The 25,295-nt window shown below is 38.2% G+C and overlaps 1 protein-coding gene and 1 long non-coding RNA gene across 5 annotated transcripts in view; one reads left to right on the forward strand and one right to left on the reverse strand.

The window, feature by feature from the left end:
• Positions 1-1,056: 1,056 nt before the first annotated feature.
• The window catches only part of LOC148225526 (uncharacterized), a 46,547-nt gene continuing 22,308 nt past the window's right edge, over positions 1,057-25,295 (reverse strand). For all 3 annotated transcript variants that reach the window (XR_015807922.1, XR_015807921.1, XR_015807920.1), the window contains 2 exons: positions 1,619-24,389; positions 1,057-1,313 (listed from right to left, as the gene is read on the reverse strand). This is a non-coding gene — a long non-coding RNA (uncharacterized LOC148225526). The remainder of the gene's footprint in view (positions 1,314-1,618; positions 24,390-25,295) is intronic.
• Positions 4,654-16,234, forward strand: LOC106849861 (Y+L amino acid transporter 2-like). 2 transcript variants are annotated; one of them, XM_014870762.2, is made up of 9 exons: positions 4,654-5,165; positions 6,559-6,684; positions 9,288-9,432; positions 10,325-10,448; positions 11,176-11,279; positions 11,496-11,592; positions 12,589-12,738; positions 14,959-15,142; positions 15,739-16,234. In XM_014870762.2, exons 1-9 carry the CDS (start codon positions 4,664-4,666, stop codon positions 15,801-15,803), a joined length of 1,497 nt encoding a protein of 498 aa, XP_014726248.2. In that variant the 5' UTR covers positions 4,654-4,663; the 3' UTR covers positions 15,804-16,234. The 2 variants fall into 2 exon arrangements, with proteins under 2 accessions (XP_014726248.2, XP_014726246.2); XM_014870760.2 differs by having other exon boundaries at positions 4,664-5,165; positions 15,744-16,234.

The raw sequence follows: 25,295 nt of genomic DNA on the forward strand, positions 1-25,295 counted from the left end.
ATTTTGTGGAGGTAGGCAAAATTCACCAAAAAAAAAAGACCATGAAATGAGGTGTAAATCTGACGTTTCAACATCTTTCATTGGAGTTGGCTTCCTAAATGCCCTCAGTTTCCAAAGGAATCTGCTGAAGGCAACAATAACTGATCTCTAGGACCTTATTGAGTTACTAATATTTCTTGAAATAAAATATGAGAATTGCTAAATGCTGTAACAAATAGAGGCACCTCAGTCCCTCTAGAAGGCTACGGAGCAGTTTGTAAGACTTGACAAGTCTGTAAGTTCCTGTGGAAGTACATAAGCACTTCCCTGACCAAGCCTTTCTGAATGATTTGGCAAAGGTGAATTATCTCCTTAAGAAGGAAGCAATCATTCCTGAAATGTAGACCCCTGAAGAATGGGAAGTGTCTGAGAAAATCCTGCCCTGCCAAACCAGCCCTAGAGTAATTCATGGAAGAGCTGTCTTTGATTTCAGCTCTAGTTTTCCACTACTTGTCCCTTCTTCCTCCACTTTCGTGTATGACTTTTGGCAGTGGCTTAAGAAAGAGCTATTGAGAATTACCTGTATATGGTGTTGCTGTTTAACTTCTCAGGTGTCGTTCTCCAAGGTCCTTTCTGTTGCTCTTTGCACATACAGCTGTGAGGTAAACATGAAGCTGCAAGGATTTAGGGCCATTATGGCTGTCTGGGCTCTGAAGGCATTGTGCTTTCCCTGAGAGGAAAATTTCCCTCCATTTATTGAGAGAGTCTCTAAGGAAAAGGAAGCCCTGCATTAAAATAGGGTTCTGAAGTAGTGTAAAACAGAGGTCACTTGCTGACACAAGGCAGAGGCAAGTGTTGGCAGCTGTGTCATTCAGCCTGCTGCAGCCTCTCAGGCACATTGGCACATTGATTCTAGAAACCAATAGCTCTTTCTTCTTGTCCCAGTCCAATGGTCCAAGACAGCAAGGACCTTCCTTAGCATCAGAAAGCTTTTATGCTTTGCTCTTCAGACTTCATGCTCAAGAGTTACTAAAATGTCGCAGTTGAGACAGACATGACACACAAAGGGACTTGGTGTAGCTTCAGAAGGCTTCTTTTCTGTTTATTACAACAGCATGCTGTCTTTTATACACTCCACAGAGTTTACACTTTATTCATTGGTTACAATAGATCAATGCAACATTCATTGGTGCAAAGCAGTCCTCACCACTGTTTTCAACTAACTTTCACAAAACCTTTCTAAAAATACTTTTTCCAGCTGCAGGTTTCTTCTTGCTTATCTTCTTCTCCTACTTCTCCTCTCCATCTCCATGCCAACGACCTTGGTAAAATTCCTTTCAGAAGGAAACAATTGATAAGAAATCCTTATTAATTCTCTCTGGCTCACAGACCAGCTGTCTGCCCCTTCCACACTAAAATACCTGTACTGGTATTTTTATTGCCATAAAGTTTTATCATCACAATACCCAACCATTTTAAAGCAGGATGCAAAGAACCTCCGTTTTTAAATTACTGCATAAATTAAAACTTTCTGCTCTCAGGAAGCCACTCGAGTGCTAGAAGCTTCACCATAAATATTTGTCATTTACTGTAATACAGGATTTTACAACTGAAAATGGCCTCCCCTGTAAGAAATTACCTTATTACAGCTCTGATGGTTGTCCCCAACAAGCTCTCTCAGCTAGCAGCTTTTTCTGTCTCTAACTTGGATTATGTGCACCCTCAAAATGTGACCTAAATGTCCAAATAATAGAGAAGAGCTATTGAAGAATTCTTGAACACATAATCTCCTCAGCTTAAGTTTCTTGGCACACCAGTTTGAGGCAGAAGCAACAGTGATGGTCCCAGAAAGATGACATGGTCCTGAATAAAGAAATCAGTAACTGCTCCAACATTGGGATGGCACCAAATTAAATCAGTACACTGTCAAAGCTGCTAGAAATACTACTGTTGTCTTGGTGGAGAAGGACAGGCAGAAGCTGTTTAAAATATTTTGTTCAAAAATTTCTGCTTTCAGGTGATAAAAATTAATTACAGTGAAGTTGCACATCTTGGTTGTTGAAACTGGAAACCGAATCTTTTACCCTTTGATTCTCAGGCCATACCTATTTATGGACTGATTTGAGGGTCTGGGTAAAAGTTTTGCTAATGTGACATGTCTCAAAGTACTGAATTTTGAACTGTTTCTTCTAATTGTTTTTCTTTCGTAATGGTTTCATCCACAGTCACTTATTTATGGAATACTTCCCTCCACACCTCTGGTTACACATTTTTAGAAATCGGAAATAATCTTTTGGTAGCACAAGAGATAAGAGAAAAATATGCAAAACACTGTGTTACTTAAGAAAATAATTTAAACTTTACCTTTGTGCTCTCATTAAAGCTGCAGATTGTAAAAGTGCTACTAGGCTTCAGTAGCATTGCCAGTTTAAATGATCAAATTCCCTTTAGCTAGCAGGCCAAATGTACTAGACATCAAAGTTCAGGTTTGATACCACTTACACAAGTTACCTGTACCTACCAATTACTTGAGGTATTCTTTTTTACAAGAAAATAACTGTATCCTACTTATCAGTGAGACTTCATTTCAGGGAAAGTGATAGCCACTGAGTTTGATCACTACCTGCATAGCTCCACATTCACATGACCTGGGTAACAACTGCATTTTAAATTCCCACACCATTTGAGCTGTGCTGACTGAAATAGTTGTGCATTTCAGCTCACAGCCAGAGTTTGCATTCAAAAACCTGAAAAAAAAACAAATTAATAATCATACATCAAGCATAACAAGCACAAGATGATTTTAAACCAGCTATGCTGAAAAAGGAGTAATAATAAAGAATTATGCCCAGATTTTTGGCATGCTACTGTCATGATGAACTCTCCAAACAGCTGCCATCATGGGACAGGTTTCTGCTGATATTTCACGTAGCCATTGAGAACAGAAATGGAGACAGGAGGTTCTGGAAGTGTTAGCCTGTATTTTGGGATGGGGAAGGTGACTTTTTCTTCCTTTCTGTCACACAGAAGGAAACAGAGGAAGCTTATCTGGAATTTAAAGGAAGATATATGGAAGGTGTGTTGGATGCATGAAATTTCTCCCTGCAAACCAGGATGATGTTTTTTATTCATAGAGAGATGATATGAGGAGTCACTTTTGTATGTGAGGAGGAGGTCAGAAAATAAAAAGACACTTTTGACAAGAGTTAATATTTAACTTTATTCCAGTGTTCTCACAGCGTTCCTGTGGTTAGAGAAAGTGCCATTGGGATGAGAAAAGCATTTACTCTTTAAAAAGAGTTTGGCATCTTTTAATTTTTAATACTCATCAGGCCTCATTTGCTGTTTGATAATTAGGAAAATAAGTTGCATCAAAAAAGCTGGGAAGGAATACATAGAATTATAATATATTCAGGGTTGCTAAAACAGTCATATTTTACAAAGGAAAGCAAACCTTTCAGGAAGTTTGGGGAGGGCAGATTGTTTTAAACTAGCCATTGACCCACATTTTAACAACATAAATTTGTGAATCACGTGTAATGTGTAAATGTCATGTGTAAACTTTTGTACTCAAATGAGGTTTGTTTTGCCAGTGTTGCTGGATGAGCTTTGTTCTACTCAGGGAACTTGGATCCAGGTAACAGGATTTTCAGGAAGCTATCTTCAGAAGTGCTTTAGAGTGTGTATGGAGGGGGGAAGGGAAGGAGAAACAAATGTGTTTTGGGACAGACACCAAAAATTAGCCTTTGGTCTAATCACCCTTACATGTCAGCAGGACCCAAGAACTGAGACAGTCACTGCAGTCCTTGGCTCCTCGTCCCCAGGGACCTCAGCCCCAGAGCTGTGGCTGTGTGCACAAGGTGATTGATCCATGGAGCTATGCAGTTAAGTTATTTTTCCAGCTCCCAGCATTCTTGGATCATGTCCTGCGAGCACCAGAGGGAGATGCTTTTACAGGCATATTTTGTTGGACTCTCTTATACAGAAGTGTTCCAGGGACAGAGTGTTCCAGACTCAATCCCCGTGAATGTTAGTGGCTTCTCCTGAGAAGTCAAGTGAGGTTAATAGCTAACCAAGCTGCATTTTTCACTGCAGCAGCAATCTCATCTCTAGGAGCAGTAAAACTCTATTTTTTTACCCTCATACTAGCATTTACCTTGTGAGATTAGAGGTTTTGAGGCTCTTTTTCTGTCTTTTATCTTGTGTTCCCCAGCAGAACAGTTTTCAAGTGAATGTCATTTGATGAAACAAATAATAATGAAATTAAAATTCTTTCTGGGATAAGAACAAATTTTAGGAAGAGGTATTCTTCTAGAAGACACTCCAGCTGTATTAGAACTGTGTTTCCAGGGATACAGTGTCTTCTTCTTCCTTAAAATATTTTCAATAATGTAATGTAGTATTAACAATTCAAGACAAATAATAATTATGAACTGAGAGTTAACAAAAGTTTCAGAATCTATAACCAAGGACAGTATATTTATCCATTGAAAAGATATGCAACCATGAAAGTTAAGAAAATTCACTAGTGTGCTGTTCCTGAACTGCAAGATAAAATCAGACAAAATAGTTGGTTTTTGTATCATTTATGCCTTGTATGTTAATTATCTTATCCGTGTCTCTGATGACACATGCATTACAAAAGATGTTCTCTCCTCTTGTTTTCAGGTAATGTGATTTGAAGATGCCAGCCCCTTGGCAAATATGCTGCAATAAAAAGTCCAGAACTAAGAATGCAAAAGCTGAAATGGACAACATGGCAGAGACAAGTGAAAAAATGCAGATGAAGAAAGAAATAACATTACTAAATGGAGTTTCTTTAATTGTAGGGAACATGATTGGCTCTGGCATATTTGTATCACCCAGAGGTGTTTTAATGTACAGTGCTTCCTATGGACTCTCACTGATCATCTGGGCACTTGGTGGGATTTTTTCCCTGTTTGGAGCTTTGTGTTACGTTGAACTGGGAACATCCATCCTGAAATCTGGAGGCAGTTATGCCTATATTCTGGAGGCATTTGGGGCCTTTGTGGCCTTCATCAGACTCTGGTCTTCCTTGCTGATTATTGAACCAACAACTCAGGCAGTGATAGCAATCACATTTGCTAACTATATTGTCCAGCCAATTTTTCCCCACTGTGAACCGCCGTATGATGCAGTCAGGTTGATTGCAGCTGCATGTATATGTAAGTAGCGATTGCTAGAAGTTAAGAACTGTAATTGTACATGGCTAGAGGAGGTTTTTCTAAATTTCTATTTCTTTGCATTCTGTGAAAATAATTATTACCTATCTAAAACGTGTTCTTAGGAACTAATAATCTTTTATTTGGATGTATGGTGGTTGGTGCTGGTATTACTAGAGTGGAGAGAAGAATTACAACAATTTGTCAGGGATAAATTGTGACTGCTGATTAAAGATACATGTATGTCTATGATTCACTGGCCTAACTGGCTGATAGGACACTGTCACATGCACAGATTCATTTATGAAAATGAAGGCAAGAAGTTCTTTGAGCATGTATGGTTGCATGCTAGTGCCCTTACTGTATAGAATGATTTCTAAACTATTTTCTTTTTGAGCGTTACAAAACCTTTTTCTTCCTTTTAAACTTAAGTATAGGTTATAGGCAGGTCAAGGAAAGAGAAACAAAGATCAATAAGATTTCTAGATAAGAAATAGCCCACTTTGATCCATGCTTGAGAGCACTCTAGGTCACCATGCCACATTTGTTCTGCTCTCTTCTCCAGCAGCTGGGCTTCATGCCTGGTACCAATGCACACCATTACCTTTCCTCATCTATCTCTGTTTTGAATCATGGGATTGCAAGGGGGAGAAGTTGCCTGTGATGTCGTGTGTGTGTGTGTACTAGAGTGAGAACAGATGGGCACATGGCTCAGCCCCTGGCTGAACCTGCTGCCAGCCAAGGGACAAATCTGCAGAGAATGTGGCAAAAGGAGGAAAAGAAAACTGGTTGATCGCAGCCACTCTCTGCAAACAACTACTTTGTTATTTTTGTTCTGTCAAAGCTGAGACTTGAGAGGACTCTGTAAGTAAGTGCTGTGCAATCTTCAGACTCAGGGCCAAAACAGGGACTCTGAGTCATGAGCACAGAGTAAGAGCATGCAGGCCTGGCTCAATTCACTGTCTTGACTACAGCATGTAAATTATTTTTGTGCAGAAGTTTTCCTTATTCTATACCTAAACTAGAGCTTAACTCAGCCTGAAGAAATTTGTAATATGCAGGATAAAAGAAATACTATCATTTGCATGTAAACAGCTCTTGTTGAGTTTAATAGAATTTAAATATTATTTAAAAGAAGGAGTTAGTCCTAAAATTCAAAACCTGATGTGTTTTATCTTACCTACTGAAATGAAAACAGTATTCTTCAGAAAACCATTGTGTAAATTTTAAACCAGGTATTCCATTTTAATAAATCTGAGTGGTCCTGAAGTGGTGAAATTTGATTCAGTTTTACTCCTTGAAAGAGGAGCGGTATCTAGAAAGATGGGTTTGAAATATGACCTAAATGATGTTAAACATCCAGTGGTCCTTTCATGCATATTCTTTTTCTCTGCAGGTTCCTTAACATTTATTAATTGTGTTAATGTAAAGTGGGGTACCCGTGTACAAGATATTTTCACATATGCAAAGGTTATGGCTCTTATCTTGGTGATATCTGTTGGCCTTTACAAAATTGGCAAAGGTAAGAAGCATTTTCATTTACCTAAATTCTATGAAATGAGTCATATATGATTCAAAGTCATGTACGGGTGATTTCAAATTATTTCAAAATTCATGTAGGGAGATCTTTAAAACTTACATATGAAGTGTTGTTTATTCTGGAAAAACTAAGTCTGCCATAGGCAGATCAGATGTATTTTATGGCTTGTTAACAAATAGGGGCTTAATTATTCAGGTTGGTATTCAAGTCCTGTGCTGCTTGGTCTGAATAGCACATAGCAGCTGAATTAACATCACTTTACTGCTGGCTAGTTCAAACTCAGCCTCGGTGTTTGACTCATGCATTACTACTTGTCCTATTGCCCCCACCACCATTCTCCCCTCACCCCACCAGCATCACCCCCCAGCCACAGCACCCTGCCCAGGGAGATGACCAGAGAGGGTCAGTCATAGGTGGGATTTGTGGGAGGGTGTATTTGTTCTAGAAACAAAGGAGAAGACTGCAATAGTGCAGTTCTGTGAATCACTGGGACATGGTAATACTGTAAGGTGTCACAGGGCAGATGAGCCACCTCCTATCAGCTATAGCTGGACTGAACTGAGCACACTAAAAAGCTGGAGAGCAATTTAGTCTGGTGATACCTCAGAGCTTTGAATATGGCAATAAATTTGATTTTATTAATTTGGGCCTCTGGCACAGTGAAGTCTTCCAGTTCCAGCTCTGCTGCTTAGATTACTAAGGTTCTTACATTTTCATTTCCTTTGAAATTCGTATATTGTATAGTGATTTTATCTTTATTCAGATGAAATAAAGGTGGTTTCCCCTCTCAGTTTAGGGATTATCTTTTTCTCCTGCTAAATTAGCTTGTAAAACCTAACAAGCATGTCCTCTTTTCCATGTTTGCTGGCCTCCTCCTTTCCTTGGCTGCAGTTGCATCAGCTGTTACACTGTAAAGCTACATTAGATTTTAGGAAAGCCTTTTTGTTTAGCCATTACCTCTGCATGTCCATTGTCACCAGTTGGTTGAAGTCTAAAGAAACCTGAACAGCCAGGTTTAGGACAAACCCAGTCCTAAAGGCAGAGACATGAAGATTCAGAGAAGAAGCATTGCTTAAGGGTCACAGTTGCATGAAGGAGTAGTTCCCCTCACAAAACTGCTGCAGTTTTGCAAAAATGTGATTCTGTGATGTCACTTCTGTAGCAGCATTGCCCCTGCTTTGAAATTGCCTCCTTGAAAGCTGCCTCCTGTCCTGCTCACTGGTATGCTGTTGGACCCAGGGGCTGCTCTCTCTGGTCCCACATAGAGCCCACTTCGTTTCCTCTGCATTGCTCTGTGGGCTCAGGGAGGGTTAAAGCATGCAGGAAACATTATGGTGAGGCACATGAAATGCTGAGAACTTTTACTGGTAGTAAAGGTCTCATCTCTGCTTTGTTTAAACAGAACCGAGCACTTAAATACAGGAAAGACTGGGAAGAGGAATGATGTAGATTTCTGGAGGAAGCTGTGATTAGGTCAATGACCCTTTTAAACTCAGCAGCTGTTTTAATGAAAATGACAGTTATGATGCTTTAGTGTTTGGATACACTCCTTGTGTTAAAAGACTGTAAATAGATCTGATTTTGAATATGAACTACCTTTGGCAATAAAAACCAACCAAGCAAACAAACAAAAAATTTTCTTGAACATTTTTGATTTTTCTTTGTTTTACCTTCCAACCATTTTCTTCTCCAATGTATGTGTACATCTCATAGCTTCTCTTCTTTGGTTCAGTCTCCTGCTCTTCAATGACTGAATTGCTTTTGGAGTACATATAAGCTCCTTAGTTGAATCAGTGCCTTAATTTTACAAAAAAAGACATTACTTTCTTTACTAATTGAGGTGTCAGCATGTTTCTATCCTCCCTTAATACTTAACCCACTTCCATTTTCATTAGATAGTTGGCTTTCTTTCTGCAAACTCAGTAAGGTCTTTCTTCCCCTTTCCAGGATGGCAGTGAAGGCTTATGCAGTTTCAGTAACATTTCGCCTATTTTGCAGCATTCTGCAGGTTGTCATCTCAACCGATGGAGCTAAACTACAGCAGAATTTTGAAAGGAAAGATTTTTAATCTAATCTCTTAGTTTTGGGGAACACCCTTGGGGGTCAGAGCATCCCACTGACAAACACGGCTAAAGGAGGTCCCCCTCTAGTGGCCACTAATTAATCTGGTGAAAATAAAAGCACAGCTATTAGCAAGAAATATGAGACAGATTCAGGAACTGAAATTGGGTTTGCCAGGCACCTCATCCTGCCTGACAGGGCACTGCATGCCCTTGGTATGGCTCCCTCCTTTGGTAATGTCAGAAGCTGTGAATTCTGGTAGCATTACAAAAGTCACATCCAAATAACAAACATGTTCAAATGTTCTGTTTTCTCCCTGTGCAAGTGTAGCTGTCTGAACATCTCACTGAAACTCTCCTGTTTGTTGAGTAAAAATGTAAGTTGTGCACTTTAAGATACAGTAATGAAACTTGGATGCAGTGGGGGGTTATTTCCTTTTGGTTAGCTGACATTCCAGGTGTAGTGCCCTTCTAAGTTGGAATCCTTGAAATGTAACAGGCAATTGGCACCTGCCATTTGTACAGGGGAAACGGAAAACCTGAGAGCTCCGTTCGAGGGCTCAGCAACCAACCCAGGGATGATCGCCCTGGCTCTCTACTCTGCCCTCTTTTCCTACTCAGGATGGGACACACTCAACTATGTCACTGAGGAAATGCAGAATCCTGAGAGGTAAACACATGCTTTTCCTTTGAATCACTGGCAGGTGATGGCAGGACAAGCCACTCTGTATTTGTTTCTGATTGGAAATTAGTCAAATTATTTTCTCTTCAAAAACCTTATTTTTTTTTTTCAAATGAAAGAGTAAGTAGAACTCTTTCTGATTATTGTACTCATTTATGAGTTGTTTCACACTAATTAATCATTTTCCTGTATATATTTATTTTACATCTTACACTTCAACATACAATTTTTAAAGAAGGAGAACATATCCCTGCTGAAAGCAAGGAAAAGCAAAGGTGCATCTAGCCCTCTAAAATTCCCTGCTTCTTGTCAGTTAGGCAGAATTATTTTTCCAAGACATTTTTTGCCACCAGTAGAGTAAGACTGTGTCAGATTTATGGCTTTTATGATGTGATCTTCAGCATTACTATTTATGGGCAAATATCATCTCCTTCCTTCTATAGGGATGTCAGCCCTGTGGGAGTTGTGTGCATCAGCCACTCAAGCTGATACAGTCCATCTTATCTTGGGACATGCATAGCTTATAAGTCAGGAAAAAAATGCCACAATCAAGAAAATACCTAAGTCTGCACTTAAATCTCATTTTTGAGAGCTCTCTTAAATTGCTGCATATAACAGACAGTGTGTTAAATTTACATGTACGAATGTTTTAAGGGATTTTTTTTTTAAACTCGTGACAGACACACAAGCAACAAACTAAGCTTTTTGAATTATTTCATTCATGGCTGCATGTTATTTTGTAACCCTGTGATTCAAAATTATGGATTAGAAGACATGATGAAGGTATCCATTCACAAATGCTTGAATCTGGAAACAATCTTCTATTTAAGTATTTCTCATTTAAATAACATGAAATAATTTTACCATTTTCCTTTTGCAGGAACCTACCTCTTTCTATTGCAATTTCAATGCCTATTGTAGCTATTATTTACCTATTGACTAATATAGCATACTATGTAGTGTTGGACATGTCAGCTCTCCTCACAAGTGATGCAGTGGCTGTGGTAAGTTGTGGAACATAACCCAGACAAAAGACACTACAGGGAAATTTGAGGTAGCATGCTTGGCAAACAGCTGAAATATTGTCATGCTGAAGGCTGCTTAAAACATTTTTTTCATGTAACAGTACCAGTATATTAGAAGGTGCATATCAAGAATGTATCCGATAAGTCTTCTCTTGAAAAATCGTCTTGTATACTCTGTAAATCCTGCTCTTAACACTACATCATAGGAAAGATGCTTTTGCCAGGATGAAAGAACTATAGAATGTCTGAGTGTTTGGAGAACCAGGTTTTTTTGTTATTATTCTAATGTACAGTATGTAATGTTTAACGCTGCATGACTAATGACCACATCAATATTTTCAACACAGAAGTGTGCACTGAAGTGTTTTTTAAAACCTTATCAATATTTTATACAGAAATAAAATGATAATTCATGGATTACTACGGTTGAAATTTGTCAGAATACTTTAAAGTCAATACATCATCTTTTCCATAATTGAATTAATCTAGACATAGACTTTTTAAAATTTTTTCTAATGTATCTGCCAATTTTATTTTGATGCTGATCAGCTTTTCCAAATTCTGATTTCCTAAGTCATTATTGGGTGTCATAAAAAAGCATGGGCTATGACAGTACATTTGGGACAATGTGTTTTCATAAGAGTTTCTCAGGATTGTCCATATGCCTAACATAGTGGGCCTCACCATTTTTTCTTTCCTGTTACAGACATTTGGAGGTGAAACCCTTAGTCATGCCAAGTGGATAATTCCTATAGCAGTGGCCATGTCTTGCTATAGTGGCTTAAACTCATCAATTATTGCAGCATCTCGGTATGAAATATAAGATTTATTTTAAATAATTGAAAAGGAATCATTAATCTGCATTCTTTACTACTGTTTGGTAATTTTTGCCAAGTCATTCATTTATGATGGAGGTATTGTTACAATCAGACATCTTCTCATGATCGGCACCATTTGATAAACTAAAGAGAAGAGTTATTACAGAAAAGCTATTCTTATGGTTGAGTTTTCTTTGGGTTTTTTTAGGCTTTTCTATGTTGGAGCCAGGGAAGGACACCTCCCTGTGAGTCTGAGCTTGATTCACATAAAGCGCTTCACACCAGTCCCTGCTCTCCTGTTCAATGTAAGTGACACCCCAGCCTCGTGCCTGGCTGGGGCACTTGGGGTTTGGACCTCGGGTAAAACATCTCTGCTCTGCCCTGGATTTCTCACAGGCTTCTCCTGCCCTGGAGACAACTTCTAAAACTCATTGAGGGGGTAGGCACTGGTGTTATTTTGTCCCACTGGGGTTTTTTTCCCACTGGAAAGAGAATGGTTTGATTCATGTTCATGTGCTTTCCAAACAATATTAGTGAGAAGTACAATAGCATTGCAGAGAAAACAGAGAATGGCTAAAGATGTAATGGTATAGACAGGAGCTTTTAAGTCTTTAATGTGAGGTTTTAGAGTCACAGGAGGAGAATATGTCAGGAACATCTCTCTGACACTGCCGCAGACTGATGTTCTACAACTCTAGTTATAGCAGGACTGATAGACTCTTAAAAATAAATTTCTACCATTGGATGCCTACAGCCCTGTTGACTTTTTTCTGCTGTCACTATAGAAATGAGATATTGTGACACAAAATTGTGGAACCATAAGTTATAGAATTAGTGGAAATTATTTTCATGAAGAATCCGTATATTTGAGCATACATTTTATTTTGTGTTCACCATTGCCCTGTGTGACATATAATTTATGAATAAATTATCATACTGATCCTTTTTGACATCAACTAATTTACTAAAAATTATAAATCTCATTATGAGGACTCTTCTCACAGGGAGTCTGCACTAACAAATGATCTATACTCTCTTAATACACCACCATTCACATTTTTCATGTGGAAAGTGAAAGTTTTTTCTGCTCACCAGTTAAAATAGACATTGAATTGCTGGTGGTTTAGGTTCTATGCAGGCAGTATAGCACAACTGCAGGGCATAGAATTTACTCTAATGGTCTCAATTTATGAGTGGACTGATATCCTAAGGTCATAGAAATAGGTTGGAAACAGGCAAGTTTATCATTTTACTCTGTCTTTACCTTCACATTAAAAACTCTTTGTTTTTATTATCTCTAGGGCTTAATGACTTTGCTTTATCTCCTTGTGGAAGATGTTTTCCTCCTTATTAATTACTACTGCTTCAACTACTGGCTCTTTGTGGGTCTATCTATTGCAGGACTAATATATCTGAGGTACACTCAGCCACATAGACCACGGCCTGTTAAAGTAAGTAAAAAAGACAGGGAGAAAGCTCTAAAAGCTAGCTAATGCATGTGTTCATATGATCTTTAATATCACAACCATAACAGTACCAGTTATATTATAGATTATTTATTAGCCATAGAAATTCTTTCAAAATACAAGATGAAAGAGCAAAACCCATTAGAGTCCACAAGAACATCTGTTCTGGTAGTTTTGCTGTGAGATTGAAATTATATATACCATTTATTCTTCTTTCATTCAGATTCATAATAATTTTTGCTTCAGAACAAATAAGGAATAAATAAATTCCTGGGTTTTTTAGGCCATCATGGAGGAATAGCAGACCTCAATAGAGCTTGTGATGGAAGCTCCAGAGAGGTTAACACTCTAATCAAACCTAGATAATTTAACAAACAGTAAAATGCCTCCAAATCCCATAAAGATCCACAATTCTGCCCACACAGCAATTAGCTTAAATAATCAAATATATTTTAAATGTTCCCTCCCACTGCATAGTGATCATAGACAGTAAAATGCAAGTTTAATGATTGACTTAGAAGAGCATTTGACTATCAGTTAGATGAGGGAGACTGCACAGAAACATAGTGTGCCTAAAACCTGTTTCTAGTTTTAATCCAGTGATTGTCCAGGAAGCAAGGATGGAAATACACAGAAGGCACACAAAACCATGCACTGGCTGCTGTTTGTTGGCACCATGACCTGCATTTTGGCTCTGCAGTGATGCAGTAAAAATCAAGAGAATTACAAATTAACACCCCCCCAAATATTTCTTCTTTGTCAATCTCTTTTCCTAAACTGCTGCATCATTTTTACAAATACATTTTCTTTCTATTTAAGTGTAACATCCTGATTAATTTTAAAAAGGGGTCAAACAAAGGCATAAAATATCCTAAGCACCTCCTGCTAGAAACCTTCCCAACTTTCCTGAAGCTTGTTCACGCTTAAGTTCCAAACTTTCCCACAAAATATGTGGAAGATAAAGATTAAATCTTGCTTTATTGGCACTTTTGCCTCTGACTCTAGTAAGGATTACAGTCAGATTATACACAATGACTGTTTAATTCCTGTCAGCATTTGCCAGCTTAGTCAACACCACAAGTCCACATACACTGTTTTCCTTTCTGAAATGTAGCAGTTGGTTTTCATCAACTTACATTTTTAACCTTTATAAGGGAAAAAGGAAGTATTTATACCAGTAAACTCTCACCAATTTCAACTGGTATTCAAATGTCAACTCCTGGACCCTTGAGAAGGCTCACTACTAGAGAGAGTAAAAAAAAAAAAATTAGTGAAAAATAAATTAATAAAGAGGTTATTGAAACTTTCATAGAATCATAGAACCATAAAATGTTATGGTTTGGAAAGGATCTTAAAGATCACCTAATCTGAACCATCCCTGCCACAGACAGGGACAATTTCCATCAGACCAGGCTGCTCCAGGATTTATCCAACCCAGCCTTGAACTACTGCCAGAGTTGGGGCATCCACACAGAGCAACCTGTTCCAGTGTTTCACCACTATCACAGTAGAGAATTTCTTCCTAATACCTAACCTAAATTTCCCCTCTTTTAGTTTGTACCCATTACTCCTTGTCCTATCACTACAGTTCCTGACGAAGAATCCCTTTCCAGCTTCCCTGTAGGCCCCCTTAAGACACTGGAAGGTTGCAATGAGGTGTCCATTTCTTCTCTTGGCTGAACAGTCCCAACTTTCTCAACCTGATATAGTAGGGAAGGTGCTCCAGTCTTCTTATCAGCTTCGTGGCCCAACTTTCCTTATTTGTGATATGGTATTTGTTAAGTGCCCACACAAAATAGTTGTAAATCAGTCCATTAGCTCTACAACATCAAGATGGTAACTGAAGGTCTATTGAGCTAGTTCCCAACCAAAACAACATGTAAAAATTCAGAACTGAAGCTGGAGAGAAAGCTACCCATTACTTAAAGTACTTCTTCAAAGGTTGATCTTTTACTAATTATAAAGGAACTGAGTTTATGCAGGCCTAAAAAAAAAATAGTCAGATGCTCAGATGTGTACCAAATAAGAGGCTCTCAACAGTATACACAGAAGCTAACAAATTATGCTGACTGTAAGCAGTCAAAAGATTTAGTACATACTTTTATTATTGACATCCCTAACTTTAATCTTCAAAGCCTGAATTTTTACAATAGAGTATTTGTTGCATCTTTTAACAAATGCTGTATTTTTTTTTTGTCTTAACAGCTTAGCCTCTTCTTCCCCATAGTATATTGCTTGTGTTCCCTGTTCCTGGTTATAGTGCCTCTCTACAGTGATACAATCAATTCCCTTATTGGTGTTGGTATTGCCCTCTCAGGCATTCCTGCATATTATTTGGGAGTCCATCTGCCAGCTGAAAAACGTCCTAAATGTCTACTTTGGCTCTCTGGTAAGCAACATCATGTCCCAGTCACCATGTCAAAACCTTGGTCAGAAAAAGGAGAGAATAATTTTTCCTAAAATCCTTTTCTTTATGAAGTTTTACTCTGCTTTGGTATGTGGCATATCTGAGATTGGCTCAATAAAAGCCATGTAGGAATGTGAATACTAAGCCTAAGCTTTTTAATATCTTGGAAGGCAGAAATGTCAGTATATCTTCACTTTCCATCCAAGGAATGGAACAATCCAAATCAGAGGAGTCCACTGATTTTCAGAAACATTGAAATAAGTAATTATTAATTATTGGCTTGAAGGGTAGCTGCCAGTCCTCAAATTCACGCAGTCCTGAAAAACAAATCTTTAAGACTTTTATGTATTATACTTTTAATTCAGCTATCAATTCAATGAAAATGTTGATGGAAATCTGATTAACCAAGAATTTAAATTTAATTATTCTTTTGCCTTTAGCTATTTATAATATATGCTTAATTCTATTGATTATGGCGTTTCAAGATTTTCCTAATATCTGTGTACTGTTTTCAAATCCTCAAAATCCAGATGTATATCTAAGATACATTATAAATTTCTCTCACATATTTTTGCCAGTACAGCTACAACAACGAAGTATGTTCAGATGCTCTTCTACTGTGTTCTGTCAGACCTGGACATAGACATGGAACCCACAGCAGCTAAGAGTAAATAGAGTTGCCTCAACACTGAGAATTGTGCCTTGACATGTCCTATCTGGAACAATTTTTGTCATCTGAAGTTCTCCCCATATGTTCAGTCATTCTAGAGCACTAACCAGGGTACTGTGCATCAGTTTGATGTCTGTTAAGTTGTGATGGTTTTATAAAACACTCTGTTTTCCAGGATTTCTTTTTAAAATTCTGTTTGTTCTGTGAGTTATCATATAAAGCCCTTAATGTACAAATATTTCTTAGTAGATAAGTGCTAAATATTAAAGGCAAAAGAAAAGTAAAAAAAATTACATCAAATCTTTGCAAGATTCAGAGTCTGAGTTTGAAAGTAGAAGCCATAGTAGTCTTCTAAAAATGTAACTAAATTCTTATCCAAAGCAAAAAAAAAGTATATAATTCTTGCTGGTGCACATGTTTTGAGTCTCAATATTAGTGTTGAATTACTCTAATGCATAATTCCTGGCATATGTAGTTTACCAAAACCAGAAAACCAAAGGGTTTGGTCATTTAAGTTCTGTGAGAAATTTTCATTTGATGATAGTCCACATACATTACTCTTTTGTAGAAAAGGTATTTCCAACAAACAAATGATACCATTGTTTAGGAGTAGTTCTGCTTTCCAGAAGAACAGTCTGCCATGGAGATCTTCAAGGCACTGCATCCCATTCCATCTAGTGTATATTCAGGGAAAACATTTCACCTTCTCAGACTGTCCCTTGCTTGCTTAGAAGTATCAAAAGTGTGAACCCATGAATCATACTGATTTTTTTTCCACAGTGGAACTTATTTAAGAAATGCACAAGGACAAATTAAAAATTTATGTTTTCCAAAATTCCTTGAGCCCCTGCCTAAACCCTGAGATCTCACCAGTTTCTGCTGGCAGAGTAACCTGCAGGTCTCCTAGTGAGCACACAGAGAGCCTCCAGATGGGTCTTCACACCACAAAGGTGCCTGTTGCACAATATCCAGCACAGACACTTGCACTGGACAAGTGCACCCACCAGTGGGTGCCACAAAAGAAAAGGGCTGTTAATAACTAGGAATATTCTCTTGAACATTAAATTTTTCAGTGTGGCACACAGGAATGTGCAACTAGTGCTAATCCTTAGTCTCCTGAAAAGGAAAAGACAATAACTGTTAGGGAAAATTTAAAAAACCACCAGCCTTGCAACCTAGACCTTAAAATGCTTCAGCTCTAATAAGGTTTGTTGACACGCAGTAACATTTGTAATTCTTGTTGGCAAGTCATACTTCCTTTCTGTTTTTATATTTAAATGTAACATACATTGTTTCTAATTTGAATTTTGCCATTCCTCTTCAATTAACCTTGACTAAAGTAATTTAATCTTATACAAGTCCTTGTAGCTTCCAGAACTGTTGTGTGTTATTGATGTTGGCTCAGAGAAAGAGCAATGGAACAGGCAATTCTTACAATTTAAACCTCTCTTCACTCCCTCCCCACACTGGGAAGTCATTTGGAGGATTCTAATTTCATGCATCTAGGGTGTAGTTTAGTTTGCCCAGCTCAGAACATCCCCATGTACTCTTCACACACAATATGCTGTTACAGTATAGCACCATTGTGATCCTGTCCTATGAGTGCACAGAAATCCTGCATTTTTGCCTCATCTCTTACAAAGCACTGGTTAGTAACAGAGCTGTGGTCCCAGACTGTATCAGGGCACAGAGAGAGTACAAATCCTCCAAGCTGCCACCAAACTAAACATGACCACCTTGGTCTCCACAGAGTTCGAAGTCATGCTCGGTACTTAGCCACATGTCACACTAAGACAGCACTGCACCATCCTCTGAAGTTTTTCAATGCAGGACCAAAGTTTGTAAATTATTTGGGACACCTGAGGTGACATCTCAGGTGGCAACAGCAGGCATTACAGGGAGTGTAATAAGAGCTACGAAATAAGAACATTTACAAACAAAATTCTGAGCTGAGAAACTTCTTTTGTTGTCTGTTCTTTGACAATTTTTTTTATGAATCTGAGCATTTGGTCTGGCTGAGATGGAGTTAATTTTCCCCACAGCAGCCCTCACAGTGCTGTGCTGTGCCTTGGTAGCTGGAAAGGTGTTGATAACACACCAGTGTTTTGGCTGTTGCTGAGCAGTGCTGGCACAGCATCAGTGCTGTGTCCCCAGCATTCCACTCCCAAGCAGTAGGCTGGCAAGATCCTGGGAGGGGACACAGCTGGGATAGCTGACCCAAATTAACCAAAGGGATTTTCCATACCATATAACATCAGCTTAGCTATAAAAGTTAAGTGAGGAAGGTAGGGCATTTGTTATTTAAAATGTTTGCATTCTGGAGAAATCATTAGCTGTGCTGAAGCCCCACTTCTCAGGATATGGTACTGATGGAAAGTAGAGAATAAAATTATTTTTTTCCTCTTTGTTTGTGTACACACAAACTTTTGCTTTTGCTTTAGTAAACTGCTTTACCTCAACCTACAAGTTGCTTTCCACCTTATTTTCTCTCCCATGTCCCACTGACAAGGGGGAGTGATGGCCAGCTTAATGGGCACTGGGCATCCAACAAAGGTCAACTTAGCACAGTCTTTGGACTTTCTGGGCATGATGCACAAGCCTTCGTTTTCTTTCTGGACAGAAGAAAAGTAATAGATACAAGGTTATAAATGTAAATAAAATTTTAAATAAAAATAAAAATTACTGAAATTCTTTGGACATTGGAATCTCAGAAATGTTAATGTGATTGTTGATTTTTCACTCCTTACAAATGTAAGTTATTGTCAAATATCTAATGCAAGTCATAGATGCTGAAAGTGTTTAAACAAATAAACATTTGATTCTTGGCAAATGCTATAGTTGTGTGGCTTTAAAGCATAAAAAAGTACTGTGAGATAAATTTACTCTGCTTTACATCTCACCAGTTGTATTGCCAGGAGAGAAGTTAGATTAACTCTTCTTTGTGTTCTCTATAAATAAATTAAAAAGCAATAATGAAGGAAAAAATTCTAGTTGCTCTCAGATGGGATATATAAGCAATTAAATTCGCTTTCTTGCTCCAGGAGTTAATACTTATTTTTGTACATTATTCACAGATGCTCAACTACACAGCAAGACAATAAACAATTTCACTTTTTCAGAGACAGTCTTGGCACCTAGGCTAAGTATCTCTTCATTAAATATCAAAATATTAGAGGGAGCTGTTTAAAATCGAGTTAGCCAGTTGGCTTCTCTCTGGTGGAAGAAACTGGGATGTGGACAGCACTGGAAGCTGCTGGAGGATGCAGCACCTGGAGGTGAAGGCTTAACAGCAGCCTGCCAGGCTGCAGGGACAAGAGACCCTGGAGAGCAGCCCACATGCAGATCTGGGGAAGGACCTTTCAGGGGCAAAAGCTGGGGCAATACAGTATGAGGGGATAATACTAGCTCTTATTTAGGAATTAAGAAAATACAAGATTCTTGCTTTTTACCAAAAGTAACATTTCTTTAAATAAAAAGAGGAGAAGAGGATTGGTGTCAGATGCCATTTCTGTGTCAGCAAAGGAAAACAGAAGCTGGTGTTGATAGAGGAAACGCTGTCAGCCGTAGCAAGTTTGAAGATATCTGGGCTTGGCATGAGCCAGAAGAGGCATAAGGGCTATTGTGTGTTCCCTGGATACAGAGGTGAGGAAATGCCTTCATACATCAAGTAGGATGAGGATATAGGAGGGTGAAACTACCCGAGAGTTGCACAACCAGACACTGGGACAGGTCACAGCTCTATTATACTTTTATATTATATATAAGATAAAAGGCCTTCACTACATGTGAAACTTGAAACTGAAGATACTTCCTAATATATTTCTTTAAATTTACCTTCATTGTATAACAGAAACTTAAGAAGTATTATTGCACAATCTTTCAATCTATAGTATGAGCTTTAACAAGTCCGTGTTCTGATAAGCTAGCAGGTTTTGTAAATCTTCCCATTTTTTTCTGCAGGATTGATTTTTTGACTTATGAGGAGTGTCAGCCAAGCAACTACATGAAGTTCCATAATTTTGCAAGTGGCTCAAAAGCTCTAAAATTAAAAGAAAAGTGAATAAGAAAAATAAAATGCAAAACGAAATAAGCTGCTACACATCACAACGAGAAAATTAGCTAGTTTGTCTTGTACCTCAAGAGCCTTGATTATTACCACAAGAAAAAATGATAAATACTTTTTTAGGAGCACACATTTAATGTATCGGATGTTACTGAAAAACATAAAAGATAAGTGGGCTACTGAAATGTCTGGTTATTAGATACCTTGAAAGGTCAGTATTAGAGTCAAAAGAATGGAGTGGAATTTCAGTTACGTGACCATGGGTTTGAAACAGAAGTGATCAACATTAAAGCAAATGATCAAAAGTTGATCTTCTTGGAAAGAATAAATGAGAATTAATTCGTTCATGCTAGAATTCAATTTAAAAAATAGTAGAAATGAGTAGGTATTTTAATAGCTCTTCATCTAAAATTTTCTGTCTGTGAAGTGATAGAAATGAATACAGTTCAGCATACACAGAGAACAATGATCAATTCAGCAATGTATTTATATAATGCTCAGAAATGTTCATTTCCCAGAGCCAAAAACAACTGTGAGCCACGCCAGCTGGAGGGAGGGAGGACAAAAAGAGTTTAACTGGAAGAAAACCTGCTTAGTGATGTTTGAGAACATTCTACCTGCATGCAGAGACCAGAGGGGGGAAAAAAGAAAAAGACCATGCACTGGTTTAAAAATGTAATAAATCCTTCCTCTATGTAGAAGTGCAAGGATTCATTTAGAAACAGAAGAAAGGCAAATTTGACAGTAATGGTCATAAGTTAAAGGACAAGCTGCTGAACTAGATACCTGATGGCAAAAGAATTTCAGAACTATTGTGTGAACAGTGTGTGTTCGGGTCTAAATACAGTCTTCGTAGTGATATTACCTTATTTCTGACTGGACCTTCCTCTTGTCCATATTGTGCCATCATATGAGGAATCCTGTAAATTACATTAATCTTTCTCTTGCTATCTTAGGACTCAGGTCCGATCTGTCTCTGAGACTGGGTGACCATGGAAGCAGAATTAAATTGCCAGTGGAGTTACATTTGACTCCACAAGAGGGAGAGCTCCTCTGCCTGATGCTCTCACAAAAAAGAGCCTGCAGTTTTTAGACCTTCTGCTCGGAGCAGTAGAACCACAGCGATGTGTATATTCCTGAGAACATACACAGCAAAAGTCCTGAGATATACAGGCTTAACTCCAGTGAAAAGTGTCAGCTACATATTCGGAATAATATATAATATGTACAACAACCTGCTGCAAGTCCAAAGAAGTTGAGGTTAAAGTTCAAACATTCCTCTTTCCTTATAGGATTGCCTTGGTGTCTGTAGCAGCAGACCACAGATTTTTTTCATTCTGGCTGTTTCCAATATGTAACAGCATGAATGAAAAGGATGGAGGACATCCTTCTCAGAATTTCCACATTAAACATAAATAATAAATGAGCTAATCATAGCTAAGAGATAATAAATTAGCTATTTTATAGAAATGAAAAAAATAGTTCTGCTTGAATGTCTGAGTAGTTTTCCATCTTTATACTCCCCTTTCTTCTTCTCTATCTTTTTGTCAAATAAAACTTGTGAAATATCCAAGCCTTTCTGCTATTTGGTAGTGAAGAAATATTTGTAAAGACACTCTTTGGAAAATACAATGTTGATATCAGTTGCCTGATGACCTATTGTCAATATGATGTCAGTACATGGGCAGCTATGGCCTTTGGTCTATAGTTGCTATTTTTCCATATCACTCTGTTGAATTCACTTCCACTTTAACTGCCTTCTAGAGCAATCCCCTAGCTCTGCTCACTTAGTGGAATACCAAGCCATCCTTGCCTTCCATCTCAGCTTAGGATATCCATCTGCTGCCAGTAGTTCTCTCGATACACGAAGGTACTCTTAATCAGCTCCTCCTAGTAATATCTGCAAGTAAACAATAAGCACAAAGTGCACAAGATATCTGTAAGAGGTAGGCAGCAAAAGGTAGCAAGTGGAGAAGGGTATGCAGATTTCATATTCTTTTCTTCCTTTTGGTTATTTTACTCTCAGGTGGAGTACCTGTATTAGTTGTAGTGCTTGCTACAAATCCACATGGTAGAGATAGGAAGAGTACAGGGATGCTTCCCAGTTTTGTATGGGCGAGGCCAGGAAGGCCAAGATGCAGCTGGAGCTGAACTCAGCAAGGGATACAAAGAGAAATAAAAGAGTTGCTGCAGATGTGTCTGCCAGAAAAGGAAGCTCAAAGAAAGCCCCATCCTGGAAACATTCAAGAGCAGCTTGCATGGGGCTCTGAGCAACCTGATATCCCTGATAGACATCCCTGACCATGGCAGGGTGGTAGGACTCTTAAAAGGTCCTTTCCAACCTAAATTATTCCATTATTCTATGAGTCTGAGTCTATGATTCTTCATCATGGCTAAACTGCAGAGTGGAGCAGAGGGCATGCTGAGCTCTTGCACGGTAATTTTTTTGGCCTGTTGATATCTATGGCAATAAATTATTAAATTCCAGGTTAGAGAAAAGATGACAGCTCAGCCTCCTGTGTGACTGGGAAGATGTATCAGCACAGGCCAGGGTGGTATAGTGCAGTCTCCTGAATACAGCACAGGGAATCCATTTCTCCTAATGGTTCAGAGCAAGGTGCTTTTCGAAAATCAGTTCCCTGGAGACAGGATACAGGGCAAAAGATTTTGATAGTGAATCGTCTTCATGGCTTCAACACCCTGGGCTCAAGCTATGCTGGTTTTCAGCTGCTCTGTGGCTCTACCACATTGTTTTGATAGAACAATATAGGATGTAAACAAAAATAGGGGCAAAAGGAAACAATCAGCCAGGAATGAGTTCTGTGTGAAGTAAGGCCACAATATCTATTTCTCATCTCTAAGTGCACCGTAGGGAACTGTCAGTCAGAGAAATGCTGTGCTCTGGCCGAGCATAGGCATCAGAGCAGTCCTGTGGTGCCAGGGAGATCTAAGGATAAATCAGAGTGGCTTGAGCACAGCTGAAGATGACAGCCAGGTAGAGAGGGCAATAGTATTGCTGAGGATATGAAGAGGGGCACAAGTAGCTTTGTGCACAAATGGGACAGACACTCAGCATCCTTCAGCCAGAACAGGAATATTCACACTCTGACATCTACCAGGATATATATAATTCTAATGAAGTGGCTGCTGCATTGATAGAATGGAGGCTGTCAGCCTTTAAGTGGTGTGAGCTTGTGCTTCTGCTGTGCTGTCTGTGAGAGCCAGCATGGCTGGGTAGTGCCAGTGGGGAACAAGGGAGGACAGCAGCTAGTATTCAGGCTCTCAAATTAATTAACCTAAAAAAATTCCTGAGATCTAATAGAGCAATGTTGAATACTTTTCTTTCGGGCCTTTTAGTTTCTCTGTTTATTCTTTAGTTGCATTTCAAACCTTCCACTGCAATAATGAGGCATGGAAAGGGCATTTGTTCAGGTAGGTTTGTTCTTTTATTAGTTACTTTCTGGTTTCAAAAGGAGAAAGTACTATAGAATCAAAAGATTCAAGTTCGGGTTTAACCACAAATATGGAACAGTTTAAAGCAGGAATGCAATTAACAATTGCAGAATGCAGAGAGCTGCTTTGGAACAAGGGAAGAAATCAGCAACTGGTGTGGAAGGACAACATTCCCCTTTCTGCAACAGCTATGCCAGCAGAAAGCTCACAACTATTTTAGAATGCCATATGCCTGCTTTTTTCCTTTCCCCTTTCATATACCAACAGTTTACTTACTTTCATTTTCTTTCCCTCGCTTCCCCCCTACTCTTCCTCTCCTTACTGTTTCACCGCCATAATTAGAATTCACATGAGAGTGATTTTACTTTGTACAGAAGTATTAAGGACAGAAATTTATTCTCATTGCCTCCTTTTTCCCACCTCCCCCACAAGATTTGCTTTAATGACTTGTCCTAATTAATTTTGAAAAAAATTCTTTATTATATTCCCAGATTTTCTGTGGTATGATCACTTAACCTGTAAATTATAATTGCAGATTTGGTAGCCATGCAGACTGATTATTTTAATTGGTACCCACTACCTCCCTTTTAGCTTTCATTATATCTTTGCATTCAAGGAAGCTAGGACAGTTGAATTTTAGAAATAAACAGGATACAAAAAAATAATATGTTCGTCTTTCAAATGTTTATTGCTTTCATATAATGTCATTAACTATTAAAAAGAGAATCTGCTGAGTACTATCTGGGTATGGTAAGAATTAGGCCACAGTTTGAAATAAAAACAATACTTTTGAGCACATTAGAAATGTGCTCAAAAATCAAACCAATATTTGTGGAGTCAATACGAGCTACCTGAAAATTTGACCAAATATATTTTCAAAAGCAGCTCTACCTTGCTGTTGCTTTGATAAATCTAGTGCTTTTCCCTGAAAAGATGAGTGATGGATGGTACAGGCATTCTTTCAGTAACTCAGCTTCCTTGCAGTCTTCCATATAATGAAGAGAACTGCTTGATATCTGAGCTAACGATTTTGTAGGAATGCCCTGCAAAGGAGAAAAAAGTCAAAACAAATTGATCTGAGTTTGGTCTAACAAGAAAAGGATGAGAAGAAAAGTGAAAGAAGGCTCTGAAAGTCAAAATAGGCTGTTTGACAAACACTATTATAATTGCCACTCCTTTTTCATAAAAATTATGCTTCTATAAAAAGTGTCAGACACAAAAAATTAATCAAGTAATCTTCACAGAATTTGGCTAAAGTTTTAATTGGTGACCATTTAAGATTTTTTTTCCTTTGATTCACTCTGAACTTGGGTAAAAGGGTGGAAGAAAAGTTACTGAATTAGAAAATTATTTTAAGCTGTGATATTTTTTAATTACCAGCACATTACTGATGCTGGGTAAAAATAGGAGCCCATTTTCAACTGCTATAAATGGCAGAAATTAATACAAATTGACATTGCTCTTTTGCCACCTAATAGTCTGGAAAACCAAGACATAATGATTTAATTTATAACATTTTTTGGTTTTGTCTTTGATTGCTTGTTGCACTCTAGTGCATTACCATTTCATTCACAATAGCACTTAGATACCAGTTTAAAGGTTTTAAAATGTTATTGACTGTGTAGCTCTATCTTTACTAACCTATCTGATTTAATTCCAAACATTTTTCTTTATCAGACCTAGCCTGACAATTTTGCTCTGCATTCTCATTCTTGAGGGTGTTTTACATTTCTGTCTGTATTCAATCTTAGGAAATGCAGATTTGCCAGTGGAATGGAGAGCTGCAAAGGCCTTCTATGGCTCTTGCCAACACATTGTTTCCAGCATAAAGTTTCTCTTATTTAGTTCTGTGCAGATTTGATTGAGATGGGGCTTTTCTTCCTTAGAATGAGAAAATCATAGAATCATTTATGTTGTACACCTTTAAGACCATCAAGTCCAACTGTTAA

The sequence above is a fragment of the Sturnus vulgaris genome, chromosome 1, assembly GCF_052056855.1.
Source record: "Sturnus vulgaris isolate bStuVul1 chromosome 1, bStuVul1.hap1, whole genome shotgun sequence".
NCBI classification, from domain to species: Eukaryota; Metazoa; Chordata; class Aves; order Passeriformes; family Sturnidae; genus Sturnus; species Sturnus vulgaris.